The sequence below is a fragment of the Bombus huntii genome, unplaced genomic scaffold (genome assembly GCF_024542735.1).
Source record: "Bombus huntii isolate Logan2020A unplaced genomic scaffold, iyBomHunt1.1 ctg00000083.1, whole genome shotgun sequence".
Lineage (NCBI taxonomy): Eukaryota > Metazoa > Arthropoda > Insecta > Hymenoptera > Apidae > Bombus > Bombus huntii.
The window spans coordinates 204,079-225,567 of record NW_026099338.1 but is presented as its reverse complement, the minus strand read 5'-3'; the positions used below and the strand labels follow the sequence as shown (position 1 = coordinate 225,567).

The window sequence follows — 21,489 nt, the reverse complement described above, 5'->3', positions numbered from 1 at the left end:
AACGACATAATTTCGCACACGGCGAACCTTATAACGTACACCTTTTTGGCGTATTATTTTTCCCACTTTTTTTTTTATTAACGTGGAGGACACCAGGCCGCTTCTGGGAAAAAGCGGCGTGGTAGTGGCGGACGCCAACGGACTAAAACCTCCATGATGACCGTCCCGGCAGCGATCTAGAGGGGCCCGGGAACTGGTGTGAGGGATACACCCCCCCCCCCCCCCGCGCTCAATACACCCCCTAATGGAGCGATATGCGGCCACGTCACACCGCGCCTCGTCGCCGGAGCCGCCGTGCCAGACAGTCCGGTTCCCCTGCCGGGCTGATTTGCTGCCCCGGGGCGCTGAGTTGCCAGCGCCTAAGTTTGCACCCCACCGGTGGGCGCGACGGACCTAGCGCGCCTCACCGAAGCGCTTCCATGGCCTCTGCCGCGCCCTCGCCGGTCAATTCTCTCAGGGTGAGAGTATTATTTTTCCCATTGCTGCGTGTGAAACCCCTATTGGACAAACTGTTCTTTGCAATACATCGATGGATAAATACGCGCACAAACACGCAATACGTGCAATAGAATGCTCGAGGTCAATTTTGTGATCCTCTTTTTCAACAGATCTTCGCAAATCCGAAGGTGTAGAATTACCTCCCAAAGACATAAGATGACAACAAACACTTTCTTGACACACTGTATAACATTGAGGTATCCAGTTTTGCCACATACAATTTTGTCATTGTCACGTTTGACTTTGCTCATTGTAAAGTCAAATTTGCACACTCCATCTGTGAAATAGTACGAAGAAATCATAGTGACTTGTATTCCTTATGATATCATGATGCCACATAATATATAATACAATACAATAATTCGCGAACAGATCACTCGTTAATTGCTTTTAAAAGAATTACCACGGAAGCTTCCTAACACGCTACCCGGGGGCTAGGGATTTATTTCGTCGATAAGTTAGGTTATTAAACTTATGTTCTTTCATTGAAGACATCGATGGACGCTGTGTTCCAGAAATGTGTTCCAATCACACTTGGCGAAGCATAATAGTAATTTACAATAACAAATACTTAAGAATGCCTAATTTTGTTAAACATAGGGTTCAATTTACAATTATGTAAATATTACTTCTTGAAAGTAACTTCTTAATCAATTTTAACAAATTTTGTAAAATCATGTAATAAATCTTGTTATTTATCATACGCGTGTATTAAGCCAATTGCCAACCGAACATGTTCAAACTGTATTTTTTTCAAAACGGGACCTTAAGCTAAAAAGCTTTATTTCACATATTCGACTTGTTCTTGTATGTGGTATCAGCACCTAGTCGGATGCCCGCGTTATGCAGGACACCCTGATGGCGTTGAACGCAACGATTCAAATTGAACTGAAAAGTCGTTATGTTTTCAGAGGACTTGTGTGTAGAGGATGGTTGATCGTGAGATTTATTAGACAAGATTGCTCGTTGTTGAAACCTTCAAGTATATTTTCAAATGATTAAATAAATAATTATAGATAATGTTCGCAAAGACGGTAGATACTCGTAGATACTGATCCATAACTCTCGTGAACTCTTTACGATTGCGTCCGTTTAAACTGGTATAGTATAAACAGATCGGGGGAGAGTCGGAGAATTCAAATTCGTCTTTGTTCGACGGTTCGACGGTAACGTAACGGCGACATTGTTTTGCCCGGAGTTTATTTATTAATATATTATGTATGTCCTCACGATCTTGATACTCCGAAGCAAAAAAAACAACAACATGATTTGAAATGTTCTCTAGCTCATGTACCGCTACGTGTACTTTCAAGGAGCAAAACTGACACAGTTCCGCTTGTGACGCGAGACGGAGATTATCGTTTCACTTCCTTTAACGCATTTTTGCCATTGAAAGACACTAATTTCTGTGACTTGCTTTATCTCTGTTATAAATCTCTCTTTATATTTAAAATTTTATAGTTTTTGTGCAAACGTAAAACGTAAGTAAATATTAATAAATATTATAATAATATAATATAATGCTATATAATAATATTAATAAATACTTCGCTATTTACTTATTTTATTTCCATTAAGGTATATTGTATTTTTCATTGCATTACTTTCATTTTTATTTAGTGTAATAATAAACGCATACGTTAATATTCATTGGCATTAGTGTAATTGTAAGCTTCACTGTAAATTTAATAAAATTTATAAGAACGGAATTATTAAAAGGGTATATATGTGTAATTAAACTAGATTCTATTCTCAATGTTACTTCATTATTTTATTATTGTTTCATATATATATATATTTTTTTAATTTACATGTGCTTCTAAGTTAATAGAACTAAACACATGTGTATGTATTAATTGCTATATACGTCATAATTTCAACCATAATATTAAATTATGGTATGTATTATTAAAAAGTATAGTTTAATGTATATATTAAATATATATCATTTATTCGTAGATTTCAAATATAGATACTGGATCAAAGAAGGAGATTAAAGAAATGATTACCAAAGATATATCGAATATACATAATTATTCCTTGGATGTTAAAAAATATATTAACAACCAGCTTGAAGACACTCTGGATTATTTACATGGTTTAATTGCTGAAATACCACAATCAGTCCCTGGCCCTTCAACTACAAAGAGGCCGAAAGTTTTGAAGAAAAAAGGTTATCGCCGTAAAGAGACTATCCCAGAAAATGATATTATCAATACTGATAATACAGTAACAGATTCAGCAGTACATGATAAAACAGAAAATAAAGATGTAAAAACTGGGGATGTGCTGGAAACAACAATTGACCGAACAAAAAGAAAGGCTGCAATAAAAGCTGCAATTAATATTAAAAAGCAGCAGTCAATGTCACTTGTTACAAAATTACGAAGGCTAACTCTTGATGATGACAGTAATGTAAATGTTTGTGTCATATTATGATGAAATTTAATACTTTTAATCTTACCCCATATCTTATGTTACTAATCAATACTAACCCTTATATGTAGTACCCAATAATGTTTGATATCGGTTAATTAATGCGTCAAAATCTAATTGCTTATACAATTGTATGTACATTGTGTATATAAATACTACTATAACGTTGTTAAATATATTCTAAATTTTTAGAGGAAACGTGGAGGCCGACCTAAAAAAAAGGAAAGTGCTAGAAGTAGTTCAGATGAAAAAAACACAAAAGGTCCTACAAAACATAGTAAAACAAAAAAGAATGTTTTAAGCGAAACAATTTCAAAAGAAGATGCAATACAGCCAGAAAGGATTGAACCATTAAAGTCTTCAATGACAACAAGAGATAGATAGACAACAATATAAAGAGAACTTTTTCACGGAGTGAAAACACGAAGGGTAAATATTCTAATATTATTGATGATACAGTAATTCCATCAGCAAGAAATGATATTGAAGATCCTTCAATGTGCGAGGATGCACTTGAGAAATTTACTCCTCTTATGAATTCCACGATGGACATCAATTCTACTTATACGCAGAAGATGATGGACGCTACCGCAATTGTAGAACCTTTATCACCAATAAAATCAAACAAAACTGTAGTAATTAATAAAAACTTGGCTAGTAGTATAGGAAAAAATAATGAACCTAAATTTGCATCACGGTCGCCAATAACTCTGCAGGAGGAGGTTCAGCAGCTGAATCAAGCGATTGGACTCACCGAGTTCGAAGAATTATTCGCAGAAGATGAGCCATCCCGTGAAAGGGAAATGTCTAATAGAAACATGACGAAACAGGACATTCAAAATGAAATGAAGAAAAATGTGCCCGTAAGAAGGAGAATCGAGGCCTTTGAAAAAGAAAAAATTTCAGAAAAAGCCATTGTACAAAAACTGGCACGAAGATCTGTCGAAAAAGCAAAAAAAATCTTATTAGCGAAACAAAAGAAGGAGACTCAGATGATGACATCGCAGGTAACATTACAAACAGTATCAAAGTATTCTTCTGTTATAAAAACACAAGCTATTATTCATTCGATATTTTATCCAAAATATAGCTCCAAACAGCAAGGTCCACTTCTGTTTTGCACAGTAAACCTGACGACGACACATCGGACGATGAAGCCAGACCAAGGCGTACAATTCCACATTAGGCGCAATGTAAGTGTTGTTTTACTTAATGAGTTAATAAACATTATAATGCATGGAGTACTCGAATTTTTATCAATCTTAGCGTACATACGCGAAAATGAACTTGCAATGCAACGATAAATTCCGAAGAAAGCAGTCTATAAATTCTTTGATAGAAGAATGTGCACACCAGATTTAACTGAAATGTTTGAAAATATAGATAGGAGTAGATTACAACGCACGTCCAGTGCAATATGGAAGACACCACCGCGTTATTCCATGATGGAAAACGAATAGAAGTTATAATTTGTTAAACTGAATGTTGTTGATTTCAAATTGTGCCTTAGAGCAGGAATACTTGCCATACCTTGCGTGTAATATAAAAATGATGTTACATTGCAACTATCGTTAAAAGATGTATGTGTTCTTAAAATATACCAATGAACGTAAGACTATTTCACTTTTTATATTTTAGAATGATCATAGGCATATATTACTTTTATTATACTAATCAAATTTTACCATTTTTTCTTATTTATATGTATCTTCTTAAGAATTAATAAATAAACCAATTAATAAATAATTGTTTTGGTACGACTTTTTAATGAGAAGTAAATTTTATTAGATTTGCCTTATTATCACTGTCGTGTAATAATTCGCGAGATACGCGTGATATAATTCGCACGATTAAATAGCACTGGTGATTTCGTCTCTTCGTGTAACGAGGAGGGTCTGGTAAATGGGTCGACCGTGGACGTTCAATCTTGTAAGAGAACAAACGGCGGCACCGTATCGTCGAGCATTTTTCTTTCGGTCAACAGCCATCCATTTTATATTTAGCACATTCGGTTGCGACGCTAAATTTTCGTCACACCACCAGTTGTTTCGTCTGAAATTCGCGTGACGTAAGTGCATTACACTCTCGCACCCGTCAGCCATTCCTGCGACCACTTCGCGTGCGTTAACTCGATAATATTTCGTCTCTGTTACCTTGTCGCCGTTGCTGCTTGACACATCTCGCTTGCTGGACGACTGATCGATGAAAATTAAAACGGGACGCAGATTTACCGTATCGTTATTTTTGTGTCAGGTATTCTCTTTTTGCCGTTTCGGCGAATTATTTTCATTTCGAACTTTTTTAGTCTTATTGTTACGTCGATTCTTATATTTCAAGATCTAGTCTTGTACGTACGTTGGGGAGCGCTTTTATTTATTGATTCAATAAAGAATATCGTTGTAGGTGTCATACATGCGAGTAAAAGTAACGAAGTACGAGCAGTTTCACTGTAACATACTTCCTGATAATTTCTCGTTATTTATACCATAAGAAAGTATCAAAGAGGAACTCTTATCTCGAACGTGGATCTATTTGTCGATAATGCATGCGTGTAATACTCGAGTGTCGTTCATACAGCGTAAATATACGTGCAGATACGTAAACCTTTTATGATTTTTGTATCAAAGGCAGACCTGCTATAATACTCGCAAGTGAAATATAATTCTACGAAAGAAAATGGAGCAAAAGAGTTTCGTTGGTAATATATTCTTCCTTTTTCATCACAAGTTTCCTCTTTGTTGTGCTTCTGTTACATTATAATCCTGTTAGATTTACGCGCGTAAAATTTCACTTTGTTGCACTATATCTCATCATCGCCATCTGCCGAACACCTGTGAGAAACGCGGTTTACTTTGTCTCAAAGCGAGCAAACGTCTAATTTCACAAATTGGATTTTCATCAACAGCGAGAAGGGCATATGCGATGTAAAGGAGGCTGTAAGGGCGTCCTAGGGCTTACGGTGGTTGTCACGATGCCGGAAGTGGCGCCGAGCAGACACGTCAAGGGAGAATCAGAATCGCTATTGGGAAAACCATCACGAACATTTGTCCTTCCCGCCACCAAAATTCTATCTTCTGAGATATTTTTCGCGTTTCCGAGGTCATCGCCACTCTCCTTAACTTTGCCTTACGATGTATAATATCTCGATGTTACGGTAGTTAGAAATTTGTATTAATTTGGAGAACCTTGCAAAAGTACGCAAATCTGCTACGATAGTCGGATAGAGAATATCGGCAGAGATCTGTTCCTTTATCGTGAAACTCTCTCGGACAACTTAGATGCTACCAGATATCGATTTTCGCATCCAACCATTTCGTAATAAACGTAGATCATCCAAGAAATTTCTCAATTGTCATCCGTTAATTTCGCGCAACTTTTGCTTTATTTTAGCTATGTGGGAACCTATTAGTGCGCAAATGTTACCCCGAAAATGTTACTCCTCTGTGCCAAATATCGTTCACGTGTATAATCAAAGTTGCATAAAACCGCGTACAATTGCATCAGGAAATTTCTAATAATTTGCTCGTCTCGCAGGACGAAAACAGGCTCACGAAGGATCCCTCTGTCCTGGCTATCGAATGTACCGCAAGCACGTAGTTTCAAGTGTCCGTTCTCTAGAAAATTCGAAACAATTTATGGTCGATGGTCGAGTGAACGATGCAACGGTCGAGTCGGAAAGATCAGAAAGACAAATCGTCATAGTTCGAACAGACCGGGAAGCAGAAACGCACTTCCATGATCATTTGTATCGTTGCTCGATCTGTTGCTGCTCAATGACCGACCAAGCTGTTGATTTTTCTTTTTCTGCGATGCTACTATACTCTACACTCTATGCTTTATACCGTTCTTTTGCCCGCTATTTACCTTGTACGCGAACTTTTTATCGCTAGTGGATTGCAAAAATCCTTTTTTATCACGAATTTTACGTGACAATGCGTAGGTCAAGGTGGACGTAAGACAAAGGAAGGTGTAGATAAATAAGATAGGGTGTATTTAAAAATAATAAGTTATTTATTACAGTTTATTTAATATGTATACAGGCTATTCGTATTATAGCAGCGATAGCTAGTGTTAAATTAACAATGACAGTTTCTATCGTAGTTAATATTATATTGGTTATTGGCCATGACGAAGGCGAATTTTGATAGCCCTGGTCCAGGTCGGTGGTCTGGATCTATAACAAATAATACTATATTAATATAGCAAAGAAATGTCGTAAATATCGATATCATTTGCAAGGCGATTCTTTTTGGGCATAGTGAAATTATGTTGATCAGTTTGTGGATATTAGGTTGAAATTAGATAATAAAGTTATAGATTTACCCGTTTTAAGGGATTGTTCAGGCGCCGTTAATTCACTGGATATGTCGCCCTGAAGCAGGATGTTTAAATTTTAGATCATATATTGTACTGATAGGAAGTATTTTATCGATACAATTATGAGTTTATTTGATTAAAATATGTAACGTAGTGTCTAGTCACCAAACGAATTAGTAGATCAGCCGTGAACAATGGCAGTAATTTGTATAATAACAAAGGATAAGCCAAATATAGCAGAATGACTCATCGGCTAGCGGGAGGTTGTGTCTAATTATCAAAAGCGAAAGAAATATGAAAGATCCTAGTTTGTAGGACTTGTTGACAATCAATGTCAACAATTTTTTCGTTTGGTCCATAGAATGTTTTGAGTGGGCTGTATTTCGACACACGACAAAATTGATAACGTAAATAAATCTTATATATTTGTTTCAAGAAATGATAGCTTGTTTGTGAGCGGTATCTTTAGACAGGTTGTTGAAAACTGGATGTTAATTCGGATTTTATATTTTCAATAACTTCGCATGAGTATTTTAGTCAAATCTAGCACGAATCGAACAGGTGAAAACAATCTATACGGCGTTCGTGCTGAGGTGGTATGGTGATAGGTGCGTAAGGAACTACTCTTGGTGTTTTTAACGAACAATAGTTTATTTAGAACTAATCAACAATCAGAGTTAACAATTAACAATTAACAATTACATTTAACAGACAACTGGTAACAACTAACAAATAACGATAGACACCGAGAGATCATTCGACGCGTTGCTATGCAAATAGTACCGAGGAGTTTCACATTTAATGGCGTAAGACAGACTGCCTGTGCTTTTGTTTCGGATCGCGCAGATTCTTCCCTTCGTAGCCCATCGATATCCCCCACTAGCGTGCATTCATTAGATGTGCTGGCACGTGTATGCTCTTCCGAGAATTCGGCGGAAGGAGTGTGAAGATATCGATGGTACATTGGGCACGTCGGTGTTGCGCTTTGGCGGCGTCGCGCTTTGCATCCGGAGCCGTTGAAAAGTTCCGTGGCCCGTGCCGCCACAGTGCTTGGCAGGTTTTTATTTTGTTTACCTAGTGGATCGGTATGATAGAGTTCGAGACATGTGGAAAGTACGGCTTCCAGGCAAGCAGGGGCTGATTCAGCGCATTAAAATGAGAAGAAAATTTCGTATAAACGTTTTCGAGTAGACGCTTGCTTTGTGTCGCAGTACTTTCTTACCTATCTTTAGAGAAATTACTCGAATCGACCAGTTCCAGTTTCTACGGAAACGCGAATGCGTCGCGTCATAGATCGTCCATCTTGTTCGAACAGCTTACACGAATTTGTCGAAAATTTTGATCGTCACGTCAACTAACGTTTTATAAGTAAGAGATTTTAAACGTCCCCGTATTTAATAATCGAACGGATTCGGATCCGAAGAGCGTATTGGTCCGGAAATAAGGCCAGCACGATTTATCTATTTTCCAAGAAATCGTTCATCTGTGTAATGTTTAGCATCGCAAAATAAGCTATAAGCGGAACGTATGGTCATATTAGGCATATTATGTTATATAAAATTTTTTTCTTATTTCAGTATTCAGAATCAACCTCTGCCATATTTTCCACCTGTTCTGATTCACCTTGTATAATATAATAACTCTATGATAAGCGCTTAATAATACATACAGTGAACTTGTACAGAGTAACGTTTGCTGACTGTCGGAGGCACATTGTTGCTGTCTATGCAAAGACAAGTGCCCATTTCTTGTCGAAGAACTCCAGTCAATTCTAGCGTTTCACCCACATAAGTTTTCAACGCTGAAACATGAAAATATATAGTCGTTATTTTTTAGCTTTGCCTCTATTTGATCTTCATCTTATCTGCTTACGCGCTTAATAATAGAACTAGGTTTGGTCTACGTAAAAAGTAACTTCTTTTTATTAAGACTCATATTTATTAAGATTTAATAAGATACAATTTATTAAGATACATGTAACGAAAGGCAGGAAGTAGTAACATTTTACGTGAATTTGCATGGATCGAATATGCTGATGTGCTTACGAATAAGAGAGTATTGATCGATAATTATTAAAGCCAATTGTTTGTGACATGGAAATAAGCAAAAGTCATTTTTAAGTTTAAAGATCTTTAGTTTAGTATTGAAATGTGTTTAATGTATTTTATCAAAAGTAGATAAAATAGGAATATTAAAAAGTTGTGTTTTGAAGACAAAATTTGACAAAAATGATGCATATACAAATGCTATCTGTGGTCATTAATATATTTTTTCGTTATCGACAGAACATTTTCCCTTGATTTTATTGACATATTGGATTAATCACTTCTTTAAGTTACTCCTTGTTGAAACAACATCAAAATCGTATATTGTTTCATGCTAAAAAATCTACTAAATCCATTGACAGTGAAACGATATTTCGTATACGGTTCTTACAAGAATTATTATTATTTAAGACTTAGGAAAACGTATATACAGTAGCCACGCACACTGTGCGTATTTCTGGCGCGCGTTTCCGTTCAGTGACAGTACTTCGGCGGACTGGATTGCCGAAGCGAAAGGGTTAAAAATATACGATAAAATCACATGTAGCTCTCTATTTGTCTAGTCGCTTTTGTAGCAATATCACTATGTCCTCTGACATACTTGAGGTTTCTTACAATTCACAAATTAAATGAACAACTGTGCAAGCGAAATCGCTGCTGTAGAATCCCCGCTTCTGTAGAATCAGTCGTATGGATTTCAAAATTTAGTGTGTCGCCGGGATTAGCGTTATCCAAAGTATGCCACAGGAATAGAACATAAAGATATTTCTCAAAATTTGTTATTGCTGGTATGATATTGCTGAAATACAAGGCTGCAGTTTCTTAATGTCGTCAAAACATTCAGTTCTTTTTTGGTCAGTCACTTTTCGCGTGTGTCACGACCGGCATACTTCAAATCCGACGGACTGACGATAGAGATAAAGATGTGGCGGCACTCGGCGACAATGTATATCGCTGATGTGCCTAATGAACCATCAACATCCCAACGGTCCTTCCACCGAAGGTTCTAGAAGAAAGAGCACGTGGCAACGATCGCGGACGCCTAGCAAATGCATGGACGGTGGGGATGTTGAGGGATGACAAAAGAAAGTAATCGGATCCGATCGAAAGTAAAATCATAAGAGTCAGTCTTAGAAAGTCACGCCTAGAGTTCGGAAGTAGATTGTAAAGTGTATTGATGTTAGAAAAAAAATAAAGTTTTCTTTTTTTATTTTTTTACCTCAAATTCCTTTTTTATTTTGTTATTTTACGTGACACGTGCTTTGTATTGCTCTGTCGAATTTGAAAGTTTCTATTACGATAGCGGATGGTGCGAAAGACGCAAGTTTCTAGTATTTTAGAGATGTCTGAACGTCAGCTGCGTGATTATGTAACAAAAAATGGAGATATCCATTGAAATATTTTAACACGCAAGAGATTTCATGTTAAGACAATACACGCAAAGTAAATACACACGAATATAATAGTATATCCCTTTCGATGTCATTCGATTTTTGTGTCATTCATTTTTTCCCCGATATATTTGAGCGATTCGAGATAAACAGGATACACTTCTAAACAATTCCTCTCAAAAGTGGCAGGAATTAATATTTTTTCTACTGAAAACAAATAACTGGAAATATTGAAAATGTAAAAGAATAGGAAGCTTAAAATCCGTTCACTTGTCGATGCAATGAGCAGAACAATACATATTTGCGATAATAAGAAGAATATCTCTAATGATACTGTAGTATCGGGGAGAAGGGCCCAAGAAACGTCGAGCTAACTACAGACAATGTCGCGAGAGCCGAGGCGCTGTCGGCTCCATCAATGCATTACCGGGTCCTTCAAGTAAATAGCCTTGCCGAAAAGACCTACGTGACCCTGGCTACGAGCGTCTGCAGAACACGTGTGCGGTGGGCCTAGCAAAAGACAATAGAGTGCTACAACGGCCAGAGAGTCAGTCGAGAAGCAGAGTGCGAGTTGAGCGGATACGGAGTGTGAGTCGGCGTGCGACGATATTGTAGTCGGTCCTTTTGTTATTGAATATCACTTATTAAAATACACTAAACTTTGAACTCTACCATCATCACTTGTCCTTACTCTAAGAAACCATCAGTTACTACAATACTTTTAATACATCAAAAGGCAAATACTATAAAAAGATTCGACGCGCTCTTTGAATACAGCTACTATCAAGATGTATAAACATTAGTACACATAATTAGCCTAGATCGTGTCGAAGTAGTAAGTACGTATGTACTTTTGACGAATTTTTAAATTCAAAATTCTTTTGAAATCACATTTAAAATACAGTTATTCTTAGAATATGATTTAAAATATAATCTTCTTTCTACTTTTTGCGTAATTTATTACGTAAATCATTACTAAAGAAAGTTACTTTCCAGTTGTGTTACAAAGTAATCCACTTTGTACACAGGTATGTAATAAATTGCCAGAAACTTTGATGAGAACGAACTTTTTATTAAAAAAAAGTGACATCTTTCATGTATGATTTCCTCTTCAATCTAATATTTGCTTGGTAGTAGTATATCAAATATTTTTGAGCTAAAAGTAAGTAATAAATATTCGGTAGGTTTATATGCGGAATGCATAAATAATTGTTATGAGTATTGAAAGTATTACATTTTTCTGTCTAAATCGTTTCGGTTCAATTTGGAAAATCTTATTCTGCGTGTGCAATTAATATCAGCAGCATGTCAACTCTAAAGTTTCATATCACGAAAAGAGTTTATGCAAAAGACGAATAAGAGTTAAGTTTGACATCGAGTAAAGAAAACCCAATTTGAAATTGATCTAACAGTGTTTTTCTAAATTATTTCTAGGTATTGTTCAATTTGTTCTTTTCTAAATATTGTTGGATTTAATTAACGCAGCGTCATATTTACGCTAATATCTGCTTGTTAAGCATAATTTTAATATATAATAACATGATCTATAACTCTTTACAATTTATATTTTATCATGGCATATGTTTTAGAATATTCTCCGGCTTCTTGTAATTTTTATTCATACCTATTCCACGTGTATCATGTTCTCTTTATTAACTTGAAACGTTTTACACGCACAGGTGTACGCGAGTACTATCAATTACACGTACATACAGAACTTCCTCAAGCTAATATTATCAACTCTAGAGCTATTAATAAATGTTCATAAAGGGGATACTTCTTCACGACATGTAGTTTAATAGTTTATTAACACATTGACTGCCACGCGTGTTTTCAAAAAAATCTGCGTCAGGCCACGCGTACAGCAGTACTAAGCGTTCTCTGCTAGGTGCTCCTATCGATATTTTAGTAATGCGAATCGCTCAAGTGATGGTCTCAAGAATGATCTTTCGTTTCGCTTGTTCGCTACATTAAAACCGCTAGCTGTTGTCGAATATAACGAAGGAAAGTGTGGTATAGATTATTCCGATCAAATGGTTTCTTATGCCACCACAATTAGAAAAGGAATCAAATGGTACAGAAAACTTGGCATTCAATTCCTTCTGGGAATTTCTGTTGTAAACGCTTTGACGGTTTACAAAATTGCAACAAGGAAAAATATAAATATTAGAATATTGTTATTCTATAAATTTATTATTATTATGTTATTTTTATTTATTATTATATTATTTTTTATTATTATTATTATTTATTATTATATACTGTTATTTTATAAATTCAGAAAGATAGTTATATCCACTGTATATACTACGTACATATATGTATAAAATATATGATTTTTTAGGAATATCTCTCTACTTTAAACAGTTACTAGCAAAGATACTTTGCAAGTAGCATTCTTATATGTTGGATTACAAGCTATTTCAATTAGCCTTGTAGTGAATATACTGTACAATATTTGTAATTTTAGCGAATGTCGTGATATTGTTCTGTAGGAGTACCAAAACATAGTTATCTTCTATTAGCAAATAAAATTCTATTTTTGATGAAATTTAGTAAAAAATATTAAAGTATCCGAGGAACAATTTCTTTTGCCTGCAAAAGTCACTTTGAGCAGGTGAAATCGAATCCTCAAGATTTTGATTAACTTGTGATGATCCGAGATACAGTAAAACTTTGCATCGCTCTATTGAAAAATATTTGTGCGCTAGGAATAAATCTCGAGTAAATAATGAGTTTACTATTTTAAAGATAAAACGTGTAACAGGCATTACATGTAAGAAATACAATGCGGGCAAAATAACAGCTCACTTAACATTTCTGTTAATTTCTAAATACATAGGATTTTTCACCAGATTTCACGCTTTTATTGGAACAAACAAATGAAAATGAACAATTCCGTGTAACATATTTCGGAGCCATATTGATCTGATATGTCAAACATATACATTGATATCTCGAAAATTAAAAATTATTTTCTAGAGTTGACATGTTGTTTTTCAGGTAAGTAAAATGTTTTTTAATGTATACTATATCTAATTTATTAAGTGTAATTACCAGTTATTTGCCCCACTTTTATAATTTCCTTTGTATATTATATACATTATAATCTAAAACGTATTTGTTCAACGTATTTGTCGTCCAATACCGATGATTTAGTCATAGACCGAATTTCTTTTACCTGTAAGTTCAATATTTTGGCAACTGAGACTAACTTAGAAGGTGTCCGTTTAATTTTTCTTCTACCTTTTCCATAGAAAAATGTCTGAAAGACCAAAACAGAAAAGAGAGAAATGGTCAGAAGAGAACATGAATGGGGCTTCGAAGCTACTCTTCAAAAATAAAATGGCCCAAAGACAGGTCACTGAAGCTTTCAATGTTTCAAAAACGACGAATGTGAAGTCTGGGCACACGTCGAATGCGCAGATCAAGAAAATATTAAGTGTTTTCCATACGATATACATAAAAATCAAATTTGAATAAGAATATGTATACTGACATCTAGAGGACTTTTTAAAACATTATTAACCATTTAGAGCAAAAGATCAAATAATTAAATAATTGATCGGTACTGGACGACAATTTTTCGTTTCCTACAAATTCCGACATTACTATTCTTGCACATTGTCAATTCGTCAATTCGTATTATTGAATTTCATAAAATTAATTTTCCTACTTTTATCAAGTTCCATTTGTGCTATAAAGTCACTTTGTAAATTTTCATTTTTACCAACTCTAGCACAAGGTACTGTGCGACTCTCCCCTGCATCTTATTTTGTATGTGATTCGAAATCCAAATTATTCGATATTTTTCATACCAAACTACGATAAAGATTCTTAACAATTTCTGCAAGATTACCTATACTAGCATTTATGACGTTCCTGTCTCACAAGATCAATAACCAAGCCTTTTCCTCGATTCTTTTTCTCTGATGAAACGTTAAATAGTTTTCTTCCTTCTTTCTGTCCGGATGAATTTTATCTTTTTCGTAGGTCATTGATATCTGGTCGCTTTTTTAAATTACTTTTTCCGTAGTTTTCATGTCGCAATAAAGAGATTAAAAAATGCTGGATCAAAATTCTTAATGCTTTTCTCACCCACTCCGTACTGTTATCTTTCTGTTCATGTTCAAAATAGCGAATAGAGGTACATATAGAGGCGAATACTTCTGTGTTTAGTCTATTGACACCCCCTCCCTCTCGCCCCTTGATAAGGTTGACTCGTGTTAGATTACAATATCAGTTTGCCTAACAATCAGAACTACATGGAATTTTGGTGATATACAGGCTGAGTCTTCAACAGCAAACCACCTGAATAATTCTTTCAATTTTTTGAGACGCAGGGAAATGTTTGAAACAAAAGTTGTTTGGTTTCGAGGAGGCTATTGCGCGATGGAAAAAGTTTTTCTCAGATGGACGCGTTTACGAGTTTTAAAGAACACTTTAATAGGCTTCGTTTTTTTTTAAGTGTAGCCGTGTAGTTTTGAATACCTATTTGTCCCATTGTTGCTCTTTTGAAGACGGATTTAAATATCGCGGTCATTTAAGGTCACTCAAGGTCATAAAACGTAGTAAAATAGTCCAATCGTAATGTGTGTCCAGAACGTAATGTTTCAATATTCCGAAACAAAGGAAAATGGATTTACCATTTTCAAGATAAGCGGCCCGTTTATAAAACACCATTAAACTAGGAGACGCAATCAATTGGAGAAAAGATAAATTTTCTGTGACTACTTATCGTACTCGAATTCGACTCTACATCTTCGTTACTTTGTCGAAATTGCTATGTATAATAATTATTAATTATGAATAACGAAAGAAATCCTTAACCGAAAAATACTTCGTTATTCAGTATTCGTTGTTTAATATAATTATAAAACACCAATCAATAATAACACAGGTACTTCACAGTGAGATATTTGAATTATTCGTCTAATATAAAGAATAAGAATTTTGGAACAAGAAATTAAACGATTAGTACAAACATTCGATAATTGCACGAAAAAGTCCTCTACGTAGTTACACAGCCGTCGTGTCCACTTTGAGAAGGACAGATTTCCCTGAGGTATCGCGGAAATTTGGCGGTCCATTGCGATCAAGCAGTGTAACATGATCCAATATTATCAGTTATCGTTGAGACAATGTATCCGAGTAATCATTCAAAACTGAAAATTGCCTTATTTTAGGCTTTTTAAAATTAAATTTCCACTAACGCATTTGTAGGATTTCCCCGACTAAAATAAGATCAAACATGATATAATATGAATAATATTTAATTATCAATTATTAAGTAAGCAAATATGTTCCAAATTTTATCGTGTTTGGTGTCATTTTAACCAGTAAAACGCAAGAAACATATTAGCAAAAATTTCATTGATCAAAAATCGCAAATAAGAATCTTTCAACTTATCGCCAGCCTTTAACGAGGCTCTCTTTCTCTTTCATTCGCGTTGTCAATTTTGAGGAATAGAGTCTCCATAATTGTAACGTTTCAGTCCCGATTTTTGTGCAATTATCGAATGTAATTATTAAAATTGTATACACGACATATTACAAACATTGAATCGAATTTTCTTCTACAAAACGTTATCGAACACGAAAAAACGAACACGAATAATCGAATCGAAAATTACTAAACGATCGGCTGTTGGATAAGTGTTTACTAAGAATCTGACTAAGTACACTCTCTTAAATGCAAATGACTCATTGAACTTTTTTGATATTAACTTTTTAATGAACGGCAATCCTCGAATAAGATCTTACTCAAACTGATAACATTAACAAAATATTTAAAAAATGTCAAAATCGGCGGTATCTCCTTTTTTTGTAAATATTTACCGGCTATTGAATCCATTGATTCTCGATTGCCTTATCTGTTTGCTTGTGTATATCTTTTATATATACATAGATGGATACACAAATAAGTTTCGTCTATGGCGAGATCAATTTAGCCACCTGAGTAACCAGCTATCTTTCGAATCAACAGATACAATACCGATACAATGATACGACATGCGATGTACATACTCGAAACGTTACAGATTGAATCAATGAATTAATGAATTAATGAAGAGTAGCTGCTAATCATTGGTAGGATACACGCTTGTTAAAGATCGAAGATGTCCCTGAATTAATTAGCTTTGAAATTAAAAGGTTAGGTATGTGGGAGATTTTGCGTTTGAGGAAAATTATTCGAAGATAGCAATATGGTTGATGATACGGAAGTGTAGGGGTAATAGGGTGAATGCAACGAGCAATGTATAATAAACAATTGATAATTGGTAATAATGTATAAATAATTCGTAACGATTAAGAATAGAAGCAGATAGTAATATTTAATTAGAACCCATGTTTTTTGTTTCAACTTCCAATTTATGTTCCTTTGATAGCAAAAACTAAAATAGAATTGATTATAATAAATTTTGAATATAGAGATTGAAAATTGAAATGGTTTATCAATTGGGCTGATTTCAAACTAATCTCGTAAAAAAGTTGTAAAGGGGGAAAATATAGCTTTAAGAAATACGCAATTAGTCGAGTGTTTACGGTACGTGCCAATAACAAGACAAGCTTTTGACTTTTGGAGAAGTCGACTGTAACAAAAATATATTATATTATATTATATTATATATTATATTATATATTATAGCTATAATTTTAGCAGATACTGTTTATCTGTTTCGTTTTGCGTGTTTTAACGTCCTCATGGTGTATCGTATAGTAATTAATGCATCAGATTATATACATATTGGTGTTTGTAGGTAACACGTTATACAGAGTGGAGAAGCAGCATCAAATTGTCACGATTGCAAAATAAAATGAGTGAACGGCTGGTGAACGAGCAAAATACTCGTACAATAACAAGTGAATGTAAAGGGAGCTCTAAATTCCAAGAAATTCCATTTTATCAGCCGAACAAAATGTATAATCTGATAATGTTTTGAGGATAGTAAGTTAGGCAGGCGAAAAAAACAGGTGTTAACGATCAAGTATAACAGATACACAGTAGTAAATATTCAACAATTTTTCAACCGTAATGTATTTATACACAAATCTGCGTACTTTGTATCAAAGTTTCTGTTGAAAATGACAACGTGAGTTCGTGCTCGCCATCCATATGCAGATGCGTTAGTGATAAGAAATAGTAACTAGAGGATGATGCTAGTTACAATCGATAGATTTAATCGATAGGCTTAAGATGCTTTTTTGTTTTTATCCCTAGTTTTTGTAAGCGTGTGCAATAAAGGCTTTTTTTTGGCTCAGAACGGTGTAATAGATTTATCCATTCAATAAAATAATAACTACTCTGATCTTACCTCTGAGTATAGAAATAACAACAGTTTCGATACGTATATTTTTATGTACAGCATGTATAAAAAGTGTCAGGGCGTATAAGTGTCCACTAGCGTGATTTCGGAGGATCGGAGCCTCTGGATCGATTGATTCATGCAAAATTTTGTAAAAATTGACGTTTGCTGGCACCGTATGCTACTTAGCACGAGGATCAAATGAAACTTTACTGGGAAAGTATATTTGGATACCATGATGTGCAAGATATTATTCTTGTATATGTAGGATTTGTATACATTTTAATCAATTTACTTTTTTTAATCAATTTAATCCTCATTTTATCAATAAATCCAATTATTTTGCCATCTATCTCTATTACCGACTATCGAATTGTTCGTTGTTCCAAAAATGTGTTGCGCGCAATACTGGGCACTATTAAATAAATTTTCATTTAAATAATTGTTTAAATGTTAAAAGACAGAAATAAATTATTTGCAATTTCAACAAGTTTACATATATTATTTAAAATAATGAGGTTAATTGTTATTTACAAATTTTATTTTCTATTTATTCTAAAAGAAAGCTAATAAAATCAGAATCTTTGTTTGAAAGTCTTTTTTCACGCAGTAGATAATTCTGTAATAATGTGAAATCACGCTGATTGCTCCATTATGTTTATCACGGGCTATCCCACCTGCTAACGAAAACTTGTTTTCTCGTTGATGTCACATTGCTTACTTTCTACCTGACTGCGAAATATAAACTTGTTGCGAATAATCTCGATGTAAGACCCAATGAAATTTCAACGTCATTTCTCCAAAAAACGGTTCAATTGCGACTCATAGCTTATTTTGAAAAGTTGTCAAGTTGGTCCTCGCGATGAGTAGACGTTTGTAAAACTGTATCATCCAGAGTTGTAGAATTAGGGTGGTCCGGTCAAATAAATGTATTTTTTATATACTCTGTACATATACAGGCTTTTCCAGAATAATTCCATACCGCCAGACAGGATAAGACGTTAAACAAGAAAAAAAACATTTTTCTTTTCTTCAGCTTATTTTTGCGCGTAAACTTTTTGTATTTAAAACTAAAGTTTGAAATAGTTGTAGATACTCTGTCACACTGAACGTATTTCATTGTAAGCTAGCTCAAGCAGAAACAAAGCCTTATACAAGAAAACTTCATCCTCTTCCTTTGACTTACTTTTGCATACAGAAAAATCTGCAGTCTAAGTGTGCTATCCTGAGATTCCTTGATTATACATATCTTTTCTAAATTTTTCGTTTCTGTTAACAAAACTTCCATAAATGATAAAGTGCAGGTATTTCTAAAGGGGAAAAATGTAAAGAAACTAAAATTAACGCCCAAACACCCAAAATTTCAACATTAACCCGCCATATATATATTGTTAAATATGTAAATTCGCACGTTCGTGGGGAGACGCGATCTCGAGGAAGTGCGCCAACGGGAGTCGTAAATTCCCGTTACGATTGACTAATCGACGCCACGAATCGTTCAATCCCTTATTTCTTTTGGGATAATAAGGGTAGTTAACTTGAAGAGAACGCTGCTATTAACAGGTTATTATATATGTCGGAGATGAAAGGAAAACCGGAGCCTTCCCTTTGCAATTTTGAGGAAGCCTTCTAATGCTTTAGCCTAGATTTTATCATAACTGTAATTAAGCAATTGTCATTTGTAATTGTTTGACATTTGTGAAAGCGAAAGTGGGTTCGAGGTGACAACTGGTCGCCGAACGTAGCCACGGTCACGGGATAAACGTTTTGCCTGACGAAGGTGTGGATCGGTTGTATTGTTCTCCCTAGAAATCACATAGAATTGTACTTTAGAGATGCTGATATAATGGGACACACGTTGTATTAGGAATCAATCTCCAGACAGAAACAGGTCGTCCCATATAACGTAATACGTTATAACGTCATCCCATATAACGTAATAAGTTATAACGTCATACCATATAACATAATACGTTATACCGTCATACCATATAACGTATTACGTTATAACGTTATAACGTTATAACGTTATAACATATAACGTAATACGTTATAAAGTTATATCATGTAAAGTAATACGTTATAACGTTATACCATATATCGTTACATATGTCACGACCAGCATACTTCAAATCCGACGGACTGACGATAGAGATAAAGCACTCGGCGACAATGTATATCGCTGAAGTGCCTAATGAACCATCAACATCCCAACGGTCCTTCCACCGAAGGTTCTAGAAGAAAGAGCACGTGGCAACGATCGCGGACGCCTAGCAAATGCATGGACGGTGGGGATGTTGAGGAATGACAAAAGAAAGTAATCGGATCCGATCGAAAGTAAAATCATAAGAGTCAGTCTTAGAAAGTCACGCCTAGAGTTCGGAAGTAGATTGTAAAGTGTATTGATGTTAGAAAAAAAATAAAGTTTTCTTTTTTTATTTTTTACCTCAAATTCCTTTTTTATTCTGTTATTTTACGTGACACATACATCGACACTCTGTGTTACCACAGATTTTATACGAAATAGTGAAATTGGAAATCGAATACTGTATTCAGAGTTAAAATATAATGCTATATGGAAATGAAATAGCACTTCAAAGACTTGATAGATTTCGTTAATAAAATAAAGCAAAATAAATCTTTAATTCACTCACTACGAATTTATGGCATTGATTAAAATCAATGAATGTAGAGTTACTTACGATTAAGGGTACAACTGTTATAAATTAAGAGCATAATTACATTGAATTAATGGGAAAATGTTGTTATAAATTATTGGTATAACTGTTAAGAATTAATGATGTAATTGTTTTAGATTAATGGCTTAAATGTTATATATTAATGGCTTAGAAGGTATAAATGAATAGCTTAAATGTTATAAATTAATAGTTTAAATGTATAAAATAACAGTTTAAATGTTGTACATTATTGGCTTAGATGTTGAAAGTTAATAGCTTAAATGTTATAAATTAATGGCTTAAATGTTATAAATTAATAGTTTAAATGTTATAAATTAATGGCTTAAATGTATAAAATAATAGTTCAAATATTGTAAATTAATGGCTAAGATGTTGTAAATTAATAGCCTAAATGTTATAAATTAATAACTTAAATGTATAAAATAACAGTTCAAATGTTGTAAATTAATGGCTTAGATGTTGTAAATTAATAACTTAAATGTTATAAATTAATAGCTTAAATATTATAAATTAATTTCTCAAGTATTGTAAATTAATGGCTTAGACGTTATAAATTACTAGTTACAATGTTGTTATTTGATATTTTTTTTTATTTACCTTATATTTAAATTCTTCTTGGATGTTCACTGTCCGGAATTTCAGACACGAAAGAGCTCGCGCGCGACTTCCGCGTTCCTTATATATCTTGACAAGGTGTCGAGATGTCAATCAAACGTTAACGATCTCTTGACATAGCAAAGGACGGGTTTTCCATTATAACAAAATCAAATTGAACAATTTCTTAATTTTTATCGTA

At 34.4% G+C, this 21,489-nt stretch overlaps 1 protein-coding gene and 2 long non-coding RNA genes across 4 annotated transcripts; 2 read left to right on the top strand and 1 right to left on the bottom strand.

Annotated features, from left to right (window-relative positions):
• Positions 1 to 2,479: 2,479 nt before the first annotated feature.
• On the top strand, positions 2,480 to 3,554 carry LOC126876559 (uncharacterized). Of its 2 annotated transcripts, none has more exons than XM_050639429.1 (2): positions 2,480 to 2,913; positions 3,127 to 3,554. In XM_050639429.1, the coding sequence occupies exons 1-2, from the start codon at positions 2,500 to 2,502 to the stop codon at positions 3,316 to 3,318; spliced, it is 606 nt and encodes a 201-aa protein (XP_050495386.1). In that variant the 5' UTR covers positions 2,480 to 2,499; the 3' UTR covers positions 3,319 to 3,554. The 2 variants fall into 2 exon arrangements, with proteins under 2 accessions (XP_050495386.1, XP_050495384.1); XM_050639427.1 differs by having other exon boundaries at positions 2,480 to 2,919.
• Positions 3,555 to 3,860: 306 nt separating this feature from the next.
• LOC126876576 (uncharacterized) lies at positions 3,861 to 4,663 on the top strand. Its single transcript, XR_007694333.1, has 3 exons — positions 3,861 to 3,941; positions 4,025 to 4,127; positions 4,201 to 4,663. It is a non-coding gene; the product is annotated as an uncharacterized LOC126876576 (long non-coding RNA).
• Positions 4,664 to 8,198: 3,535 nt separating this feature from the next.
• On the bottom strand, positions 8,199 to 21,333 carry LOC126876575 (uncharacterized). Its single transcript, XR_007694332.1, has 3 exons — positions 21,291 to 21,333; positions 8,921 to 9,052; positions 8,199 to 8,325 (listed from the first exon to the last, which is right to left on the bottom strand). It is a non-coding gene; the product is annotated as an uncharacterized LOC126876575 (long non-coding RNA).
• Positions 21,334 to 21,489: the final 156 nt, after the last annotated feature.